The sequence below is a fragment of the Macrosteles quadrilineatus genome, unplaced genomic scaffold, assembly GCF_028750875.1.
Source record: "Macrosteles quadrilineatus isolate MER2022 unplaced genomic scaffold, UCM_ALF_1.0 Scaffold_153__1_contigs__length_253293, whole genome shotgun sequence".
NCBI classification, from domain to species: Eukaryota; Metazoa; Arthropoda; class Insecta; order Hemiptera; family Cicadellidae; genus Macrosteles; species Macrosteles quadrilineatus.
The window spans coordinates 57008-77898 of NW_026542746.1; the positions used below are offsets into that span (position 1 = coordinate 57008).

Consider the following 20891-nt stretch of genomic DNA (forward strand, 5'->3'; position numbering starts at 1 on the left):
GAGGACATACTGGGAGAATCATAGAAAAATTATATTTTTGTTACAAAGACATGTGGTTTCAAATAAGTTTTCATATTCATTTCACGTTATTTTTCCAATTTGTTTGTTCTTGTTAATTTATTTACTAAATTTTTTTGTATTCCAAATCTACATAGGTATGAGAGTCACATAAGATCTGTACCTGTGATGGGCTTCCAAGGCTTGGTGGGGATTGATGGTCGTTTCGTCACAAACCACGAAGTTGCCGGAGGAGTGGTGGGAGGGTTAGGATCAGCAAGTTTGGCACCACCTGTAAACATAAGGATGGATAAGCTGTGGAAAAAGAAAACGTCTTTTGCAGTGCTTAATAGTGGCACTTCCTCGCCATTATACAGGATGTTCAAAAAAGGTGGGGACATATTTCACCTAGTGCTTGGGTGAAAATAAAGAGAAAATCACGTATAACATTTTTTCCAAAATCGCTTCATTAACCAGACTATCCGCCATTTTGTATTTTTTACATAACAATTTTTATCTTTGGACTTTTTCAACCAATATTTATAAAACTTGGTATGTATGATAAGGTAGAAGAGACCCATGTTAGAAAAAAAATCATCTTGATTCAACTTAAAATTTCAAAATGGCGGCCATTTTAATTTTTTAAACTTAAATTACTCAAACAAACAGCTGATTTTATAAAAAAAACGTCTAGAGCACTTTTAATTAGAATTTTTAATTCCCTATCAAACAATACCAAGTCCAAAAAGATCGAATAAGAAATAGCTGAAATATTAAGATTTTTAGTTGTAAAATGGGGCAAACCTGACTAGCCTTACAAAACCCCACTTCACCCCTTACAGCCTTATTCTATCCCATTTTACAACTAAAAATCTTAATATTTCAGCTATTTCTTATTCGATCTTTTTGAACTTGGTATCCTTTGATAGGCAATTCAAAATGCTAAATAAAAGTGTTCTAGAAGTTTTTTCATAAAATCAGTAGTTTTTGAGGAATTTAAGTTTAAAAAATTAAAATGGCCGCCATTTTGAAATTTTAAGTTGAATCAATATGATTTTTTTTCTAACATGGGTCTCTTCTACCTTATCATACATACCAAGTTTAATAAAGATCAGTTGAAAAAGTCCAAAGATAAAAACGTTTTGTAAAGAATACAAAATGGTGGATATCTGGTTAACAAAGTGATTTTGGAAAAATTGTTATACTAGATTTTCTCTTTATTTTGGCCCAAGGAATCACTAGGTAAAATATGTCCCCACCTTTTTTGAACACCCTGTATAGCTCTGTCATCAGGGTCTTGTAGACTTGTAGACTTATGACTTGGCTACAGATAACCTTTCCACACACTCTATATGCTGCCACCTCAGTCCGATACTGCTTATTCACAAAAAGGGGGGTTTCTCAAAAATCCACCAGATATTTCCACAAGATGCAAGAAGAGGATGTGTCTAGAAAATAAGGATGCATGATAGCTTTTTTCATGACTCAAACAGGTTTCTAAACACCGAGAGACTACCATAATATTGGTCCAACCACTAGAACAAGACCTCTATCCTGGGGTCTGGGTTCATATTCCACTAATGGCCAATGGTTTTTAGCTGATAATTTCGTTGTGGTTCAGAACCCCCCTTGAGCTACAGCTTACTTACAGGTACAAGGGAAAAAGGTTTTATGAGAGAGGAGAACTCTCCCCTTATAGATCCATCACAAAAAGTCATTAAATAATTTAACTGAAAATGTCAACATGAAAAAATTACCGTAAAATAAGTCTTATTACATCAAATAACTTGAACTTGAGATAGTAAAGAAAAAATAAGGCAATATGATACCTCGGACTTGAAGCTTCATGCCGGTGCGTAAAGGGTCTATTCCTCGTCCACAATGCTCTCCAGCTTCTTTGATGTAGATTTCATTGTTGGATAGGATAGAGCCAACAAAGCACTCATAAGAACCAAAATCTCTCCTTTGTGTGTATGTGTAGGTGACGCCGTCCTCCTCCCATTGGCCCAAACACTGATACTCTCGTTCTGCAAACACACAAACAAAGATTGGTTATGATATCAATATAAATTAAACGTTGAATATTTAGTTCCCATTTTACAACAATTTACTCCTACGCTTGAGGTTCTTTTTTGGTGATGGTGAGTTTACACTGTCTTACAGATTATTATGGACGTTTTTTGAGAAAAGTTCTTGCAATAATCTGTAATGTGAGTAATTTGTAGGTTGGAAAAGTGAAGGTATTCAACATTTCAATAATAAGGCATTTTTACTGAAATTCAAGAAACAAAGCAGCATTGTTATTGGCAGTAGAGGAAAATTGTTCAATTAAAATATTACAAACAGTTTAAATTATTCTATTTGTTCAAATAATTATGTGTGTAGTTATTATTTTACATCATAAGTATTGATAAGTCTAAACTACCAATAACATTTTACAAGTTTAACATAAAGATAAATTAAGACAAAAACTTAAATGTGAAGTCAGGCGTGTAAAAAAAGTGGAAACGACACACAGTGTAAATTTGCACCCAGACCTGTACTCAGTACACATTGTGCAGCACACAAATCCAGTGCGGAGTGAGAAAGCGATTGAGATGAGGTACCTTCTCTAATTGTACGTGGTCGTCCTACAGTAATAGCTCCCTGCACTGGTCTGGACATGTCCGGGGGCAGAGGGGGAAGCTGGATAGGGGGAAGGGCGATGGGGCGTCGGTAATTTGGGTTGGTATTTTGATAAGGTCGGTATGGAAAATTCACAGTCCTGTATCTTCCTTCCCAGTTCCAATTCTGCCTTGGATCTTGATAGTTGTAATCTCTTGCTCCAAAGTGATTAGGTCTGTTGGTAGTATTGAAGTAATTCCGAGGCGGAAGCTCAGGCCATTGTTGCGGTATGAGCCAAGGTCGACTGACGTATCCGTCCCTTGGCACCATCGTACTCCAGTTGTTCCTTACATTATAGAATGAACTGTTCATCTCTCTGTGGTCATAGCTTGTAGCCACAGTGCCTCTGAAGTTGTTATGATAGCCTCTGTAGGGGAATTCCGTTGGGCCTACAGTACGGTAGAAGTCCACTGGTCTGGGGTTCTGATAACTCGGTCTTACATTTGTTTGAGAAGAATAATTCCAAAGGCCAGGGGTAGGGGAAAAAGTAGTTCTGATAACATTAGGCGCCGGCCAAGAAGGGGAAGGATGGGGTGGCCAAGAGTTTGGTGGATTGAATGATCTAGATGGTCTGTAAGTGGTTGGAAAAGTAGGAGTGTTCGACAATTCAATACTCGGGCTACCTGTGCTGACTGGGCCATTTGTTGAAGAGCTGAAAACCGATATGATATCCGGCACAACTGTTTTCTCTTTCATAGAACTCTCTATTTGCTCAGAGTCTTCTATTCTTACTTCAGTACTTTCTTCAGTACTTGGTGTTGGCTGGGCCTTCACCTCTTCTGGGTTAAGCTGGGCAGGTGATGTAGGATGGACTATTTCCTCAGTTACAGTTACAGGGGTTGTGTTTGTGACACCAATAGTTGTAAGATTATTTACAGGTTCTGGAATGTCTTGATTCTCCCTCTTTTGTCGACCAGAACGGTATCTCCCTACAAGTGTAACCAAGTTAATGCTAAACAAAATGAGAACTAGTAGTAGATTACAAAGATATTACTTTTTGCGTTAGAATTTACATGGTTAATATCACTGAATAAGTAAGTATTCTGCAAGGAGGACTAAAGACACTTTTTTCAGGAGGAAAATAAGCTTTGAAATATTGTTGGGCTGTCTGTACAGTCTAAACACTGGAAACAATGTGTTTAGCATAATAAAATAAGTAGGGTAGTTTCTATGGAAGCGATCTCAACTTACCCGTAAAAGTGCTGTACAGAGCATAGAGAAAAGATTGTCAAATAGATAATATTCTAATTCTTTATATTGTTGTAGAAGAATCTATTTTTATTTTTAATAGGTGATACCTTATTTGACAAACGTTTAGGTCTTACATGAACTGTGACAAAAATAAGCTAGCTATGTGCTTACTACATAGTTAGCAATGGTAATGATTTAAAACATTCAAATGGTTAATTACACTTTAAGATAATGTTACAATAACCATAAACCTAAAAGTCAAAGAAGGGATTCTCACAACGCCATTAAAATAAATTATTTGCTTCTCCTTTTAGTAAAAGAATGCCGCTAACTGGCTTTTTGAATGGTTGAAAGCAGAACGGAAGTGGAAACTCACCTTCATAAACTTCTTGCTGTTCACAATCGGACACAGTGAAGTACATAATTTCTGGATGCAACTGATCAGACGCCATACGAGCACATAAACCACTGTCATTGGTGATAAAACCTGTGTAGTCACCAGTGACTGGGCAAGGAGAAACTTGCCTTCCTTCTAGCCCTGCAATCCAACAGATCATGTAATCACAAACTGTGGCATAGAAATACAAAAAGGCAATTGGTGGTAATATGTACAGTACATTCATGCCCATAAAAATATCAGAGCCCCGTACGAACATATCCTCTTCCTTGTGTTTTAGACTCCACAGTTTTTCTCATCCTCCTATCATATCATTCCACTCTTCTACGATCTCTTGTACATTTTGACACTCGTTATCAACTTTAGAGTAAAGAACTTGCATTAGAAAAACATAAGACTTAAAAAATTACTGAAAACATAAAATTAAAAACAATAAACTTTACTCATTCTACTTTGTGTTTTACCTGAATGGTTATGTTTTTTTGTTGTATGCACAATTATATATAACATTTCACAGTTAATTCTTCTTTAAAACTAAAATATTATATCTGTTGCAAGTCACAATTTTTTTTCAAATTCGGAGGGTTTAACATCATTTGCACATCGAGCTCAAAATGCAAAACAATTTGTAAGAACCCATGAAGATCCATGTAAGAATATGTTATTAGGACTGGAATTGTTGAAATCGTTAGTTCTTGTGTCTTTTGTTTGTACATCTTTGTGCTGTTTTATGTAATGTTCTTATTAAAATTTGAAATGACTAATTGAATACAAATTTTCATACTATAGAAGAACAATGGGTTACAATTAGTAAAGGAAAGCTGTTATTAGCATATTTGATATAACAAATCAATAGCATGATTTACTCACTTGCTTGTGTTACCCAGATGTTTCCTAGAAAGTTGGAATCACTACAGAGAGATGTGTTGAAAAATATGCTTGATGTAAGTCCTGGAAAAAGATTACTACAATAAATAAAAAGAACAGCAATTTTAACAATAAAAGTTAAAAGACACAAAAAGTGGTTAAATGTGACTAACGAGTATGTTGAAGAATAAAGCAAGGATATAGTTTGATGGTATACTGGTATATAATAAATTGTTACATTTACAGAGTTGCTTTTACTATAAAGGTTACCTTCTTAAAAAAATCAAGAAACCTACACTCTAGTTCATGTTAATGTCTATTAAAGTAAACTACTTTTATATTTACCAAGTTGGAATTCCAGAACATTTCCACTTCTAAGTTTCATTTTGATGCATTTGTACACTTCTTCGCCACTGTAAAGATACAGAACTGTTTTACAGTATACATATTATAAATATGATCATCATATTCCAGCAGCATTAAAGCATAGCATCAAATTGTGAAGTTAGTTTCATCCAAGTAATGTAGAATTAAATAACCTGCTGCCTATAAATAACAATAATTATTTTTAAGAACTGTAAAATTTGGATTCAGGGATTAGTACACTGTAAAGGGTTTGATTACATTTTGTCACATAATGATATGTTAAACACAGTGTAAAGGATAAAACCATTTGATGAGTTACTTTACAAATTTAGAGTGAGCAAAATTTGTTTTCAACCTACCTTATGTGTGCCATAAATAGCTAAAACTTATAAATTATAATTTTAATTTTTTCATCTGATTCATCTAGATTACTTTTAAGGCTAGTACTCACTAGGACACCCGGTCGCTTGTCAACCGGCGACCTGGTTGACGAGCGACTAAGTTGATGATCGAACGTTTTATTGCCGGGGGGTACACACTAGGATACCTAGCACTTTCAACCGAGCAGGAAATCAAAATTTGGTGGGGATGGACTGGGTTAGGTTCTGAAATCTGGTTCGAGCTCTAGTTGCACCAGACCTAAGTGTTGTGACAACATGCCCACCTACGAAGAAGAGATTGCTGCCGCAGTTATAATTCTAATTAATTGCAGTAACCATAGAAGAAGCAAGAAATTGTTCAAAAGATTTTGGGCTAAAGGGTGGTTTCAACGCAGACACAGTTACAGCCACATGGCACTTCTACGAACTTTGCGAGATGATAATCCTCAGGATTACAAGAATTATTTGAGGATGTCAGACGACAATTTCCGTCACATTTTTCAATTGGTGACGCCTCATATTGGAAAAAAGGATGCCCGATTGAGACAGGCAATTCCCGCCGAAGAAAGACTCGTAGCAACACTTCGATATCTAGCGACTGGAGCAGTCTACAATAGACTCAAACAATCGAAAAACCCCTCTAGCTTGAAAGAGACCACGTTTAGCACTAGCACTGTTTAGTTTTGACAGTTGACACAAACAGTGTACTGCGCATGCGCTAGCCGTCTTTAGTTGATCAACTTGGTCGCTGAAGCGTACACACTCTAGTTTTTTGAGAAATCTGATTGCCCGGCGATAAAATGGTTGATCGGAAACCCCCAGGTTTTCGATACATATCCGAAAACCAAAAAGTTGCCTGGCAACCTACAAATCGCCGTCAACCAAATTGACAGACACGTACACACACGGCGATATTTGTGCAATTTGGTCGCTCGTCAACTAAATTGTTAGACACGTACACACACGGCGATATTTGTGCAATTTGGTCGCTCGTCAACCAGATCGCCGGTTGATAAGCGACCGGGTGTCCTAGTGAGTACTAGCCTTTAGGTACACCTACAGTGTTAGCAAAACGGGAGTTTCGATGGAGACCAGGTCAAGTCCCTTCAAACGCACGCACCCCCACATCTCTCCATCGGCACTCCCGTTTTGTTAACACTATATGTATTTAGCCCCTCCTACAAATAAACATGTATTTATTGGTTAACTAACATAGTTAATTTATTTGAAAATCTTTCACAATCTGAACTAGGCGGCCAAAATACTCAATTTGTTAACATTTTGTTATTAATTAAATTATATAGTTACAGGCACAACATTGTTCCTCTTGAAATAACAAGTTGTTCCTCTTGAGGACAAACAATTTGGCAACTGCTTAAAATTCAAACTCTTTAGGTATGTGCAGAAAAGTATTTAGACTAAATAAACAACAGTTTATTTATCAATTCAGACTTGAGTATGATAACTTACCAGCCATTTTTAGAAAAGACAACAAATCGTTCTTCATTTACTGCCTGTGCGCATCTCATAGTGTAGGCGTTATAGCTGTAATGGTCCTTGTACGTGAGAGAGTTGAAGTCTATGTTCAGATGCTCCCATTTACCTTGGCTCCAATAGGGGAAACTGAAATTTAATTACCATGTTTTACACTTATGAAGTACTGTAACTACTTAACTACGACAATATAAAGCATTGAAACACACATGTCTACTTCATTAGCTTTTCACCTGGGTTGTGACATTGCTCTGACAAGAATGAAAGACTAAAGATCTTCTTCAAGAGCTGTTTCTTCCTCTTCGGCTCTCATCTTCACTATTCAAAAAATTCATAAAATATCCCACTATCATTTTTTAAATATGACCTGGTTGACTGGTAACTCTTCCTTATTTATTTTATGTTCCTACTGCCCTGGGCTGAACCCTTTTTGGAAAATTCTTACTTTCCTACAAAACTCTTTCACATAAATTTTTTTGCAGTCTTCTTTAGCTTTCAGGAGGGTATTATAACTATACCTTATCTTTTAAGAGTAATGGTAATATTAATAAGTAAGTCGGGAATAGAGTTACCTGCATTTACTGTTGATGACAACTGATGGCCAATGTACGCTAGGGATCGCAGTCAAATTCCATGTCATGTGGCCGTAACTAGCATTGTACAGGTCTGACGTACATGTGGAGTCACTGGAAAAAGCCATCATGATACTCCCTCTTTGTTCATCTTCTTTGTAGAGCTGAAAAAATCATAAGAAATTAATTATCTAGAAGCGTAAATATTCAAGCATATATTCTGAGATATTATTATAAAATGTGAGGGATATTGATGTAAATATGTGGATTAACTCATTTAGAATTGTTCCAAGTCTTCAAGATCCCTATAGCACTAAGGGGCTTCTTATTTAGGAGTCCAAATTTCAATTTTTGATAAATACAGAGACTGCAGCATTACTATTTTGTCTTGAGAGGTGACTCAAAAGGCGGGAGAGTACATATGGTTTTTCTCGTGTCTCCTCTTCTAACACCCATTTTCCACGTCATCGTAATAGCCTGTTTTTTTCCATTTCAAGCTGGTGCACTTGACAGATAGACTTCGCTGAGTTGGTAGTCTTGAACGAGCAGAGATTACAGGTTAAAATTGGGTTCAACACCTCCCAAACTCCCGGAGGGTGCAGGAGCTCAAATCAGCTTAGCCAGAAATTACCTGGCTGCCCTTTTAGCTGGTGAAAATCCCCTTATTTGTAGTAGATTAGATTGGACCATGAGAACTCTCTCCGAGGCCATTGCTCTTCATTTATGACTTGTGAAAAATTGATGCTGTGGATGCAAGGGAGCACAGACAGTTGGTCTGTTTAACTTTTGCTTTGGGAAGTTTTTTTGGGGGAAACAAAAATATTCTTGGGAGCCAATCCATACACCAAACAAGTCAAAAAGCTAAAATTGGAACTTTTTACTTTGCGTGGTGTGTTTATTGGCTTCTAAGAATGTGTGTGTGTTACCCCCAAAAATAAAAGGTGCCAAAACCTACCTGAGGTTCCGAAACCCCAACCATGAAATGGAGGAATAGCCGATACTCCCTACACCTAGCCATGACAATATCAAATAGGTTGAGAATCGCCCTTGAGTATCAATGGAATCGTTTTGAGAAGAGGTTTGAATTTAGATATAACACTCTGCTGGGTTGAGTCCAACAAAGGTTGGACATACAAAGAAGTTCTTCAATAGTTACATGCTCATATAAGAAAAATAGTCTGGGTTCTTCAACTGGGCATACAGTAGACTCCCTCTTACCCGGACTCCTCGGGACCGAGGCCAGTCCGGATAACGGTTTTTCCAGTTAAACGACGTCCCCCAAAACTCGTTAAAACAGACCGCTTAGATGCATACTGTATACAGTATTTGACTTAAATTTAGGTGAGCATTGTATCTAGACTCGTGATCACTGGTTTCAAATCTTTCCCACAAGAACAGTCGTTTCAGTACCGCCCACTTCCTGCCGATCTAGTCCGGTTAAACCGATGTGCTGATAAAAGTTGTCCGGTTAAGGAGATGTCATTTTCGCCGAGTGTAGTCCGGTTAAAAGGTGTCCGGATAAGAGGGAGTCTACTGTACATAATAAGTAGTGGGAAAGCACACAATATTTTTGATTTGCCATGGAGCAAGGCTCTCATATTCTTCTCCTTAGCGGACAACAGTAGAAGTAACTCTTTGCAGTGGCTTTTAGATCCATCTAGCACTGTTCCCTTGGAGATAAGGGTTTGGTTTTTGGGTAAGGCTTTGGTGAGTCCCACAATCCTTAAGAAGATTCCTATCTCCTTACAAAAAATATTAGTACCATTAAAATCAATTATTCAAATTTGGAAGTACTCACAGCACATCTATACAGAGGCCTCTCGCCAGTTGCAGGTACATTAGTCTCCTGAAGAGCTAGGAACCTTTGGCCATTCGGTCCCGGCCAATCACCCAGACAGTCAAAGGTCATTTCTGTAACAGACAAATTTCATGAATTAAATAAATTATCTTACATTATAATAAAAGTCATACAAAGTTGTAAAAGTTTCTTAAAGAAATTCACTATCTGCATTCAGCAGATGTTGATGAGCTATAAAAACTTGTATGTAAATAATTGTCTAAAATTTAAAGGCCACTTTTTTGTCAGCTAGTCTTCCAACCAGGGATGCCTTTGGCTGTTTCCAGTCATTGTTTGAACAACATTAGGCAGAAATAATCTTAGGTAGGAAAAATAAAATAAAACCTGAATAATGAAATAAGTGTATAATCAAAGGATTTTCAGATTTTGAAGAACTAAAATGCATTTAAGGACTGACAAGAAATAGATTTGGGGGTGCAGAACAGAGTCAACAAACTTATGGGCTACATTTGGCTGCTGTTTCCATTACAACTGCTGGAATATTCTTATGGAATATTCAGTGGCCTTTAATGCAGGTGTTATCCATTAAGTTTATATAAGATAATAAGACATAAGTAGCTTAGCACCAAGTATGTTTTATCAGGGATGAAAAACATATCTTGCTCATATTTATAGTATTGTTTTTCTGGCTGAATTGGTCCTGTTATTTCAAACACGATTTTTATCTTAATTAATACAGAGGTCGACGAAGGTTGAATTCCAATATTGGATGAAGAGCCTAGGGAATCTAGTCAGCAACTTTTAGATAAGATGGTGGCTGACCAAAAACATATCCAGTATGTACAGCAATTAAAAGAGATTTTCAACAAAAAATATGAATGCAGTTTGGATGTTCACCCCTACCATTGTACTGATGAGCGCACCCCTGGAAATGCACCTCCAAACCAGGTCCTCCAGTGCGGTCAGGACAGTTTTCCAGCTGAGACACAGAAGGACTACATTCCACTCGGTTATCTGTCTGGTTGTACAAATTGTATGTAAACTTGTACCTTCCTGCTATCGGACAAAACATCTTCCTGATGCTTCCTCCTCCAATCTCTCTTGTGCCTGAAACAAATTTTACCTGGTATAAATTCAAGGTACCAACTCTTAGATAAATTAAAGTAACAGAACATATTAAACAAATATTTTTGTTTTTTAAAAGTTCTTCATTAGTGTCATATTTTCCCAAGATAAAATTTTGAATTATTAAATATAAGCCAATTGGCCAAAAGAAGATGGAGGGTCCACTGGAGCTTATTGTGTATAGGAACATTGATGTAAACAATCAGTATATGACTGTAGTATGATCTAAAGATTTTTATGTTTGCTCAATATTAAGACGGGTTTTCCAAGGTACCAAATTTGGCTGCCAAATACAGCTGTGAATTTCTGAATATGTCATGCACGTTTTTAGAGCCTGTGTTTTTCAGGGTGCAGCTCCTGCCTGATTCCGCAACTAGGAAAACAGCTGTACATGACCCTTTTATAAAGAGTCAGTGCCAAAAAACACAGCAGCTGTATTTTGGCAGCTAGGAAAATCCGCCTTTACTGTAACACAGTAATGTAATACAATAAAATGGCTGGAACAGTTAGGGTTAATATGGGTTCATTTTAGTACTTCACTTTTGTATTATGAGAGAATGCTGTAAGCTTACCCAGGGAGGAGTTTCTAATCACTGTTAAACATAGGGTTTCCAACATTTCCCAGGGTTTACAAGTTGGATACTTTGAAACTATACCTTATTTGTAACAACTCTAAACCAACTCTATTATATTACATGTGTAAAAGGCTAATGTATATTGTCTTTAGTCTTTTGAGGAGTCAGTGGATTACTATTTTGAGGTCAAATGACCGAATATCGAATCCCATAGAGAATCAGGTTTATTTGACTTTAAACTATGGGCATTTATGACCTAAGTTAATTGCCTATAAAAGTTATATTTTCATTAATACATGTATATTCAAACTGATTGTAAGTAAAATAGCAGTTTTTTTTTTTTTTTTTTTTTTTTAGTAAAATAGCTGGTAATCAGAATAAAAAGAACAAATGAAAAAATAATTAAATTATCAATGTTTAAAAAAAAAAAAATTATGTTTTTTTGCTGCAAAAATGGTTAAAATTACTAAAGATTTGGTTATGACTAAACTGGTGCTGTAAAACTATTACCCTGTCTTCTGTCCTCAATATAACAAAGAAACCTGCTGGGGGGAGAGTGTGATAGGACTGCAAGAGTTGAAACTTGCCGTATTATAATTTTAAAAAAACCCAAAAATGGCAAGTAATAATAACAAGAACCAGCATGATTTTTGTTCCTCAGTTAATGTTTGACTTACGGAAGAGATTGATCTCCTTGTGTCTGCCGCTGGCCAAGTCATCTCCCTTGGGACATGTGTTGCGTGCAGCCTCTTCCGTCAGATAACACTGATCTAGACATGTAGGGCACGTGTGAACTTGCAGCACATTGGGCGAGTGCAGCTTCAGATGAAAACATCTTATACAAGCAGTTCCATTAAAGCTGCAACATACAGACATTCCAGTCAATAACAATAGAAACAGGAGGGTTTATATTAGATTGTTGCTCTAAAAGTTGCTGCATAAAATAATGATATGTTTGCTAGTCGACGTGGGCCACGGTTTGAGGAGAACCAAAGTCAAAACTGTTATTCTATCTCCAAAAAATGGCTATGTCAAATGTTTCCTCCTCGGAAAAGCATTAATCCAACAAAGGACATTAAACTTTCTGATTTTACCATCTAATTACATTCTTGAGTCTTTTAAGCCTTGTCCACAAACAAACTCTCATTTGTTTGCGCAAACCTGATGTGTGTTAATAGATGTGTGCAACCCGAAATCATCCACATGCTCAGTTCTAGCCTTTTATATTGAGAATTACATCTATAAATTATCAGTTTGTCTTAATCCGAATCAAATCAAAATCCCAAAGTTAGGTTTGTAAACATTGTTGTCTTCGGCACCTGAACCCATTGACGTTTTCACTTTAAACAGTTCTTTCCGACAAACAGTAGGCCTACTGATTGAATGTATTTTTTTGAAACTGTCTTTTCTAGCTTCCTCATCATTGGATTTATATAGTAACATGTCATAAGCAAGATTCTTTATCATGGTCACTGCATTCTTTGGATTTTACTACAACACAGAACACTTTTATGAAGTTCAATTTACTCATAGAAATTCTTTCTGTCGTACATCGGTTATTTGAACAGCAGATACACACACTGAAGAGTGAAGAAATTACAGACTGGCTGAGTAAGATGTCCCAAAATGTGTACATATAGGTGCGCACATATCGAAAGAGTGTCCATATGCTCCAACCACAGACACGAGATGTGCGGTCCTTGCCGACATTGGACGTCTTTTGATCAAACCTCACATGGCGTTGTAGAAATGTACATGCACATTTCAATTTTGTTCAAATCTGTGGTCCATGCGCTCACATTTAAACTGTGCACATCAGGTGTGTTCCAAATGTTCAGAACTAAAATTAAATGGCAATTTAATTTGCAACATTTTTAAATTGTAGAAAGGGAAATTTTATTAAACTGAGTAGAATATCCTTTAACAATGTTTGGTTGACGTAACACAATTTGTGACATTTCACAGGGTGAAAACCCCTCAAAAGCTCAGGTACTCTTTTCTGTGTTGGATTTAAAATTGAATGGTTAATGCAAAAACTGAATTGTTAATCCGACTGATTCAACTATTTTATCATTGAGAATGTAAATCTATAGGTGAGCTGGTAAAGCACCACGATGGATGGACTTATTAATGATAGTGAAAGAACTAGGATATTAATCGTCAATGTCGCTGCCGTTGTCATGATTATCATCACACAGTAAAATACCGAATCCCTTCTACAGTAGTTATTACATTACTAGTCCTGAAAATAGTCGTTCCCGTGTGAGACAAAGTCGAGAGTGGGATTACCATACGAGTACGGTAAACACATTTTGGACGAGTGGCGTACAATATTTTACGCTGTAATACTACTCTAGGAAAACTTAACAATAAAAAATCCTTATATACCCACCAACTAAAGGACTAAAAATCACTACTCATAACCAACCTCTAAGAGAGGTTATGTTAATTTGATTACCACTCATTGCCAAATATAAGCTGGTTGGTGTCCGGTAAAAACTCATTACAGTACAGTAGTACGTAATGAAACCCCATTTGATTAAGCTGGCGGCAAACAGCTGTTTTCTGGACTAAATCCTTGCGTGGGAAGTTTGTTAAAACATTGTAGTGTATTTTTCAATCGTAAGTTCTAGATTTAAATGGGAACTATTAGAAAATGTTCTCTGTTTAAATGGCTTATCTGTGGCTATTCTCAACATGAGTTAAATAGTGAAGGCTATAACAGGCAATTGAACTTCATTATCTTTATTATATGATTCTATTATACACGTACCTTCCTCTTTCACTCTTTCACAGTTAGTTATGAGATTGAAATTTCCCCAAACTTCAATTTTAAGAGGTTTTTGTAGCATATTATTGATTCTATTTTTAATTATTCTAATCATGTCCATTTATTGGTTTAGGAATCAAACTTGTATCATCAAATAAAAAAATTAACTATGCTCTGATATTTTAAGTGCAATACATTCATGAAGAACTATAAAGGAGGCGAGAAGAGATGATCCAACAGACTGGATGATGTCACAGGATATGCTAATTAGGCCAAGGTCTCAGAGAACAATTTTGGCTGAAGAATTGACAGAATATAGGTACCAGTAACTCACAACAAGCCAAAGATGGGAGGGCTTACACTATTCTTATGTAATACCATACCTTTGGAATTCATTAAGGGAAGATTGGATATTAAAATATTAGTTACAGAAAAAAATCTATTAACTCCCCACCAACTGCATACGATATAACAAAACAATTCTCATCTAAGTTGTTATTTCTTAGGTTTGTGCAATCACCCCAAAATATCTTGCCTGAAAGTAAAAACTCGCTGTGTGAATGAAAGGTGTGTCGAGATAACCCTTACCTTAGAGGTACTGTTTTTTACCTGATGCCGAGTACGAAGTTCCAACTACACCGTATTGTTTGATTAAAGCAAGTTCAGGAAAAAACTAGAATTTACATCTTAGTGTTGTTTTAAAATTTTCAGAATTGTCGCGGTTATTGCTATTTATTTTAATGAATACTACAAGAGTAGTCAGTTTATCAATATGTTACAGTAATTATTTTATTTATAGGCCTAAATACTTTACATCGCAACAGTAGATGTTACTGTAGCTTTTATTTATTTATTTATTTATTTATTCTCTCAACGGTAACACCATTTTTACATTGGAATATACATCAAATAGGATTAAATCACTTTATAAACATAGCATAATTATTTAATAAATATGAGCAATAATAAGAATAAATTAGAAAGCAGCTTTTGTTATGGACAGAGTATGAGCTGTATACTTGAATGGGTTAGACTTCAAATCTAATAAAGTTATATTTTTTTTAGTCCAAAAATTTAATTTATATCAATCTCCATATGAATGAAACAGTTAAATTCACATTGTGGTAGGTGTAGTTATTTGTAGTTTAGGATCCACCAGATCTGACTACAGCTGACTGATTGATTAATAATGAGCAAATAATGAATCCGAGACGTGGTTTGGCTCTGAAAGCCAGTGTACTGTACATCATTATAAGCTCATTTTGCCGCATTGTTTTTATGAAGAGGCGAGATTCGCCTGGGAATGCTTGGCGACATAAATGAAATGACTACATTGAAAACCAGGACCGAAATTGAGCTGAACCAGTGCAAATATTTGACCCTGAGGATAATGTTATAAATATGCGTGCACTTGTTTTGAGAGGTGTCACTATACAGTATCCATCGCAAATCTATACTGCAGTTGTCACACTATAGTCATGATGTTGATGTATTCGGTAGTCAACAAAATAATCTTGTATTGGTCACAATCATTTTGTCCCATTGTATCAAGCACATATATTTAATTAGATCTATTAATTAGAAATAAACAAAAATTAATATATTCAAATAATCTTCAACTAAGTATAGAAAGAAAATAAAATTGTTTATTTTACTATCTCCCCCCCCCCCCCATACACAAGTATTTGGAGAAAATATTGTTTTTTGTAAAGATTTTAGAGTTTTGGGTGAATATATCGAATATCGCTTTGAGCCCTCCGCCTGAACCCAAAAAATTGGTTTTTGACTTGATGTCTGTGTGTTGATGTGTACATAGACTACACACGTGACCAGATTTTGATTAAATTTGGTATGTGGTCACTAATCAATCCATGGTTTTCCTATGGTTTCCCATTTTTTAATTTATTAGTGATTATTTTCCCATAAACCCCATAAAGTGGAGAAAACTGATTTTGACAAAAACGGCTGGAACGATTTGTATTAGAATTTAGTAAATTATGTTACTTTCGAATATTAAAAAAAATGTACAACCTCTAATCCTGTAAAAATAACGTTTCAATGTTATTGCAATTTTTCGTGATTACATGAATTTTAACTGATGGTTTTTTGGCCTCTGGAGTCATCAAAACGAAAAAGCATATCGGTCCCGGTTCCAGGTCTTAGGCCTACGAGAACGAGACCTACGGTTATAGCTTATTCCCCTTATGGGAAATTCACTAATATGCTTTATTCATAAAATCGGTTGAATTACTTTACCATGCATTACAAAGGGTTGTTTTTTTTTATTCACCAAGAATTGTAATCTTGTTTAATTTGTTACGAACTTAAATAGAGACAAACACAAGGCATAAAATACTTCTATAACTCATATGAGTTTCGAGTTTTAACATTTGATTCAATAATTGTACAACTTTGTTTTCGTGATTTCTGTTATGGCGTCTACTTAAATGCCCTTCAGGTCTACCGAGAATCCCCCTCTTTGTCTTGTCGTTGAAACCGGGGAGGGCGGAATTATAAACAATGCCCTTTGTGCAGTATAACAATGAAATATTGTAGGTCAGCTTGTGCCTTTCTCAACCGTTGTGTTTACTGAAATTGCGAATAGCTACGTATCTTGGCCAGTTAAGTGGAACTGTTGTCAAACCCAAAATATATGCGAAAGGAATTGTTAGCCAGTACAAAAAACTGTTTTATAGAGTAAATTATCAAATAATATATGATAAAACACCAACTTTATGTACAATAGTTTACAATTTAGCTATGTTTCTTTTGAAATCTAGGACCTTTAACTGTTTTAGGTTTAAGGGGAGATCGTAAACTTTGGGACCAAAGTTAGAAAATCAATTTTCGAAAGTGGAGCAAGACGTGCCGGGTCTCGTGTTACCTCCCCACGAACCACAAACCTTATCACCACAGATTATAGAGAGTAAAAGTTTATTCTATAGTAAACCAAGTACTCTCCTATCACCAAGTACGGGGCCTCTTGCTGAACCAAGACCCGGTGAATTTACCAGTGCACCCTGCACACGGAATCCATTGGATCCCCCGCAGCATCAGCCATTAAGTGTGGATACCCGTAAACGAAACGCGCAGTTAAGTTCTGATCTTAATGCAAGCGGAACATACATTCCCATTAATAGTGTATTAAGTTACTAGTCCGGAAAATAGGTGTATAACAGACGAGTATGGGAAACACATTTTGTAAGAGTGACAAAGGGCCTTACGATATTTGTGTTGCCATACTACTCTAAACTAACCTAACAAGAAAATACTGTACAACTACGTTATAAGGATGTCCCGTAAGTAAACATCCAAACTCCAAGAAATGGTTATATGGGTCAAAACAAAGAAAAAACAACGATAACATTTTTTTCAAAATAATTTCGTTAACCAGATATTCGCCATTTTTCACATCAACATTTTGATCTTTGGATTGATCATACTGATTTTTATGAAACTTTGTATGCATGTTGGTCATGGTGAGCGAAGAATTGTATTTGAATTTATTTGTACTAATAGAAACGATAAAATGTTTGACTATTGAACTAAATTAACCGTAGTAATTTCAATGTTTCAAAACTTGATGTATTATAGCCACTTCATACGACGTCACTTAGAATTCTACGATCTGAAACGTCTAAAAGCCATTTTACGTGGAGCCAGGGAGCCTTATTAGATCAGGCAGCGTCTTTCTACTGGACATCATGACTCCTGATGCTGATGTCGGAATCACGACATTCCCTTGGAGGTCGAAAATCGTGTTATTATTTTGTGGAGCCGACGTAATTCTTTATCCCAACGATTTGAGTTTCCGGCATGCGGCAATCACCAAGTCGCCACCTCCAAATTACCTGGTTCCGGCGGCTCCTGTCCCCCCTGTCCCCCCCTGTCCCCTGGCTGTTCGACGTCCAACTAAGTTGCCATTGTCGGAGATGAATCTGTTTCAAAATTAATTAACCGTAGTATAATGTTTTCAGCTACTACTTTACCACTTTCTGTCTTTTACCATCAAGGAAATTATTTTGTGAACAACGTTTTAACAGCAACGTAGGTAATTTATCGTCTTAGTAAAAGAAAAGAGTATTGGCGAAATACCCCCGCCGCAGCAAACCTGCAGACTAAGCGAATTTCCATTTGCCTGATTAGATTTACACTAAAATTTCTACTTAAAAATATAACATTTATTTCCTATTTAAATAGAATTAGTTTAACAAGTACTTAGGTTTGCTGCATCAGGGAGGGTAAAACTGTTTTCGTTGTTTTTTTTTTTTTGTAAAATGTTAATAGTTAGTAACAAATAAAAACATTTTCCACATTTGATCAAAATATGTTCATAAACAAGCAAACTACAACAGTTTACTTGTTCTCCATAAGAATAACATGGCAATTTTAAATTTACATTTTTTTTTATTTTCTCCGTAACCATTAGGCGCATAATAACGCTTCAATATACTAAATTATTTGTTTTTTAAGCTCTGCAAAATGGTTTGGAAAGAAATTGCAAAATTTTATGTTTTTTGGGTAAAAAATGGGAAAACCCTATTTTTACCCCCCTAAAACCCCCCGTTCCCATAGTCCGATCATGCTGGTTCGCGAACTCGTTCAAATAAATGTAGGTTTACACGTTTATACCAAATTTCGGGTAAAATCGAGTAATTTATGCTCGAGTTATCGGGCTAACGGACACTTATATATATAAATATATGTACCTATATATATATGAATTTGAACGGATGGTGTTTTTGGCCTCTAGGGACCTCAAAACGAAAAAAAAAATCGGTCCCGAGTCCAGGTCTTACCATGAGTACTACGGTAATAGCCCTATATGGGAAATTCGCTAAAATGTATAATGTAAAAAGTAATAATGTAATGAATATACATTCCGTATATTCAATGGAAATTGTTGAACTTGGTGTTGTCACGTTGCTTCAGGCTGAGGCATTGTAGGCTGTTATCAGGGAACGCAAAAAACGACGATTTTCACCATAACGAGGGAGAAAGAAATATTCTACGCCTTGGCCAGTTGAAAGTTGAAGCCCAAATCTACTGACTCATTTTGCAACAGTATGGTGGATGGTGCGATACACTTAATAAATTTATAAAAACGATAAAAATGAATCAATCAATTAAATACGTTAGAACGATATGTACGGACCAATGCAGTCCTACGAGTAAAGTAGGCGACAGGATCCAGGCTGGTAGGTTGAGATAAGATAAAAGCTATTTGAGATGATGATTAAACGGATGTTGTTGGGGTGGTAAGACGATGGGACAACCGACACGGCGCGGCGGCACGTCGGTCTAGAAACATAAGTCACCGTCTCGAGTTACACGACAAAAAACGGCGCATAGCATAGAACAACTGGGCACATGGTGGTGACCGGCTCATTGTGTGACACCTACACTACTGTATGTTCCTATTTATGTTGGCTCTACTCCTATCAATGGAAACCAACCATAGTGTAACGTAACACCTACACTACTGTCTACTTCTGTTTTCGATATTATATTGTCTCACCGTCCTCTATCTCGTAGGTTAACTTTTATGAAGGTATTGTTTGTCTCACTCTCTGGAGGTTTTATATTTGTCATATATTGCAATATTGTAAGCATCTCGAACAGGCTTCGATCAAATGTTCTTAAACATTTCAGCTCTGTAACTACATTTATTAGTGGAAGATGGGTAATTAGCTATCCCCGAGTTCCGTTAATAATTAACCAGAGTACTGTATAGTGAAATTGGTATAGTTGCTTAGTCACACTGGTTGGCTTCCCTGCTAAGATTCGTAGAATCAATAAAACCTTATTCACGACTTTAAGCTTACCATAAATTTAATTGTTTTGTTTTGAAGTGATGCCGAACATTATGCTACAAAGTACTAGTTTTGTCAACTGATCAAACGAGTACACGTACCGCGCTCCTTTTAAATCCAGCGAAACACTAATATGACGAAATTTTAAAAATCTAATGAAACCTGAAACAAAGATTTTGAAGAGTTAGGTCTTCCCCAATCATACTGTAATTGGCAAATTTGGTGACAAATATAGGAGTCACTATGTGTAACGAACTCTGTAATCCCGACACTCCGTCTCAACCTTATCCTAAAACATTAAGGTGCAATTTTGTGTATTGGGGTGGCACACGCGCACGAGCCCACAAGCTACCTGTGTCAGTAATTTTCTACCCTCGGCGCTCGCTGCTGTTGGTAGTTGGTGACTCATCAAGGAAACAGCAGCGAGCGCCTATGGAGGGACTGACCCAGGTAGCTTGTGGGTCCGTGCGCCACCCTACGGTACACACACTATAGAAGTAATTTCTTCAAAGAAAAGTCTTTCCATTTCTACGACAACCTATGACAGCGAGTGATGACGTAATCTACCTGTCGTTGAGGATGACGTTGTCGCCCTCGCGTTGGTGACAGAGGCCCCACATAGGGATCGCCTCCGCGGTGATCTTGACTACGGAGTACTGGATCTGGGTCTGCGCCCCGGAGGTGATGGTGATGGTCTGCATCAGGTACTCGCCCTGGAGCTCTGCTGAGAAGTAGCAAGATCCTGCACCTGTAACAAAAGCATAGTGTCATTAATAGTACATCAATGTTGTCTGTTTAGCGATCATTGTTGGAACTGTTTGTTGTAAGTGAGCCCCCCCCCCCCCTATATGAGTGGCTCTGTAGGAGGGTTGACTACGCGAC

General features: G+C 36.6%; 1 protein-coding gene across 1 annotated transcript in view; it reads right to left on the reverse strand.

The window, feature by feature from the left end:
* LOC128982180 (uncharacterized) overlaps positions 1-20891 on the reverse strand; it is a 39879-nt gene that overhangs the window by 2353 nt on the left and 16635 nt on the right. Inside the window, exons 2-12 of the mRNA XM_054401244.1 lie at positions 20577-20757; positions 12104-12285; positions 10630-10833; positions 9727-9839; positions 7929-8092; positions 7333-7485; positions 5462-5529; positions 5120-5200; positions 4229-4390; positions 1827-2024; positions 182-289 (exon numbers count right to left, since the gene is read on the reverse strand). Of these exons, the coding sequence (XP_054257219.1) occupies positions 182-289; positions 1827-2024; positions 4229-4390; positions 5120-5200; positions 5462-5529; positions 7333-7485; positions 7929-8092; positions 9727-9839; positions 10630-10833; positions 12104-12285; positions 20577-20757 (1614 nt within the window). The remainder of the gene's footprint in view (positions 1-181; positions 290-1826; positions 2025-4228; positions 4391-5119; positions 5201-5461; positions 5530-7332; positions 7486-7928; positions 8093-9726; positions 9840-10629; positions 10834-12103; positions 12286-20576; positions 20758-20891) is intronic.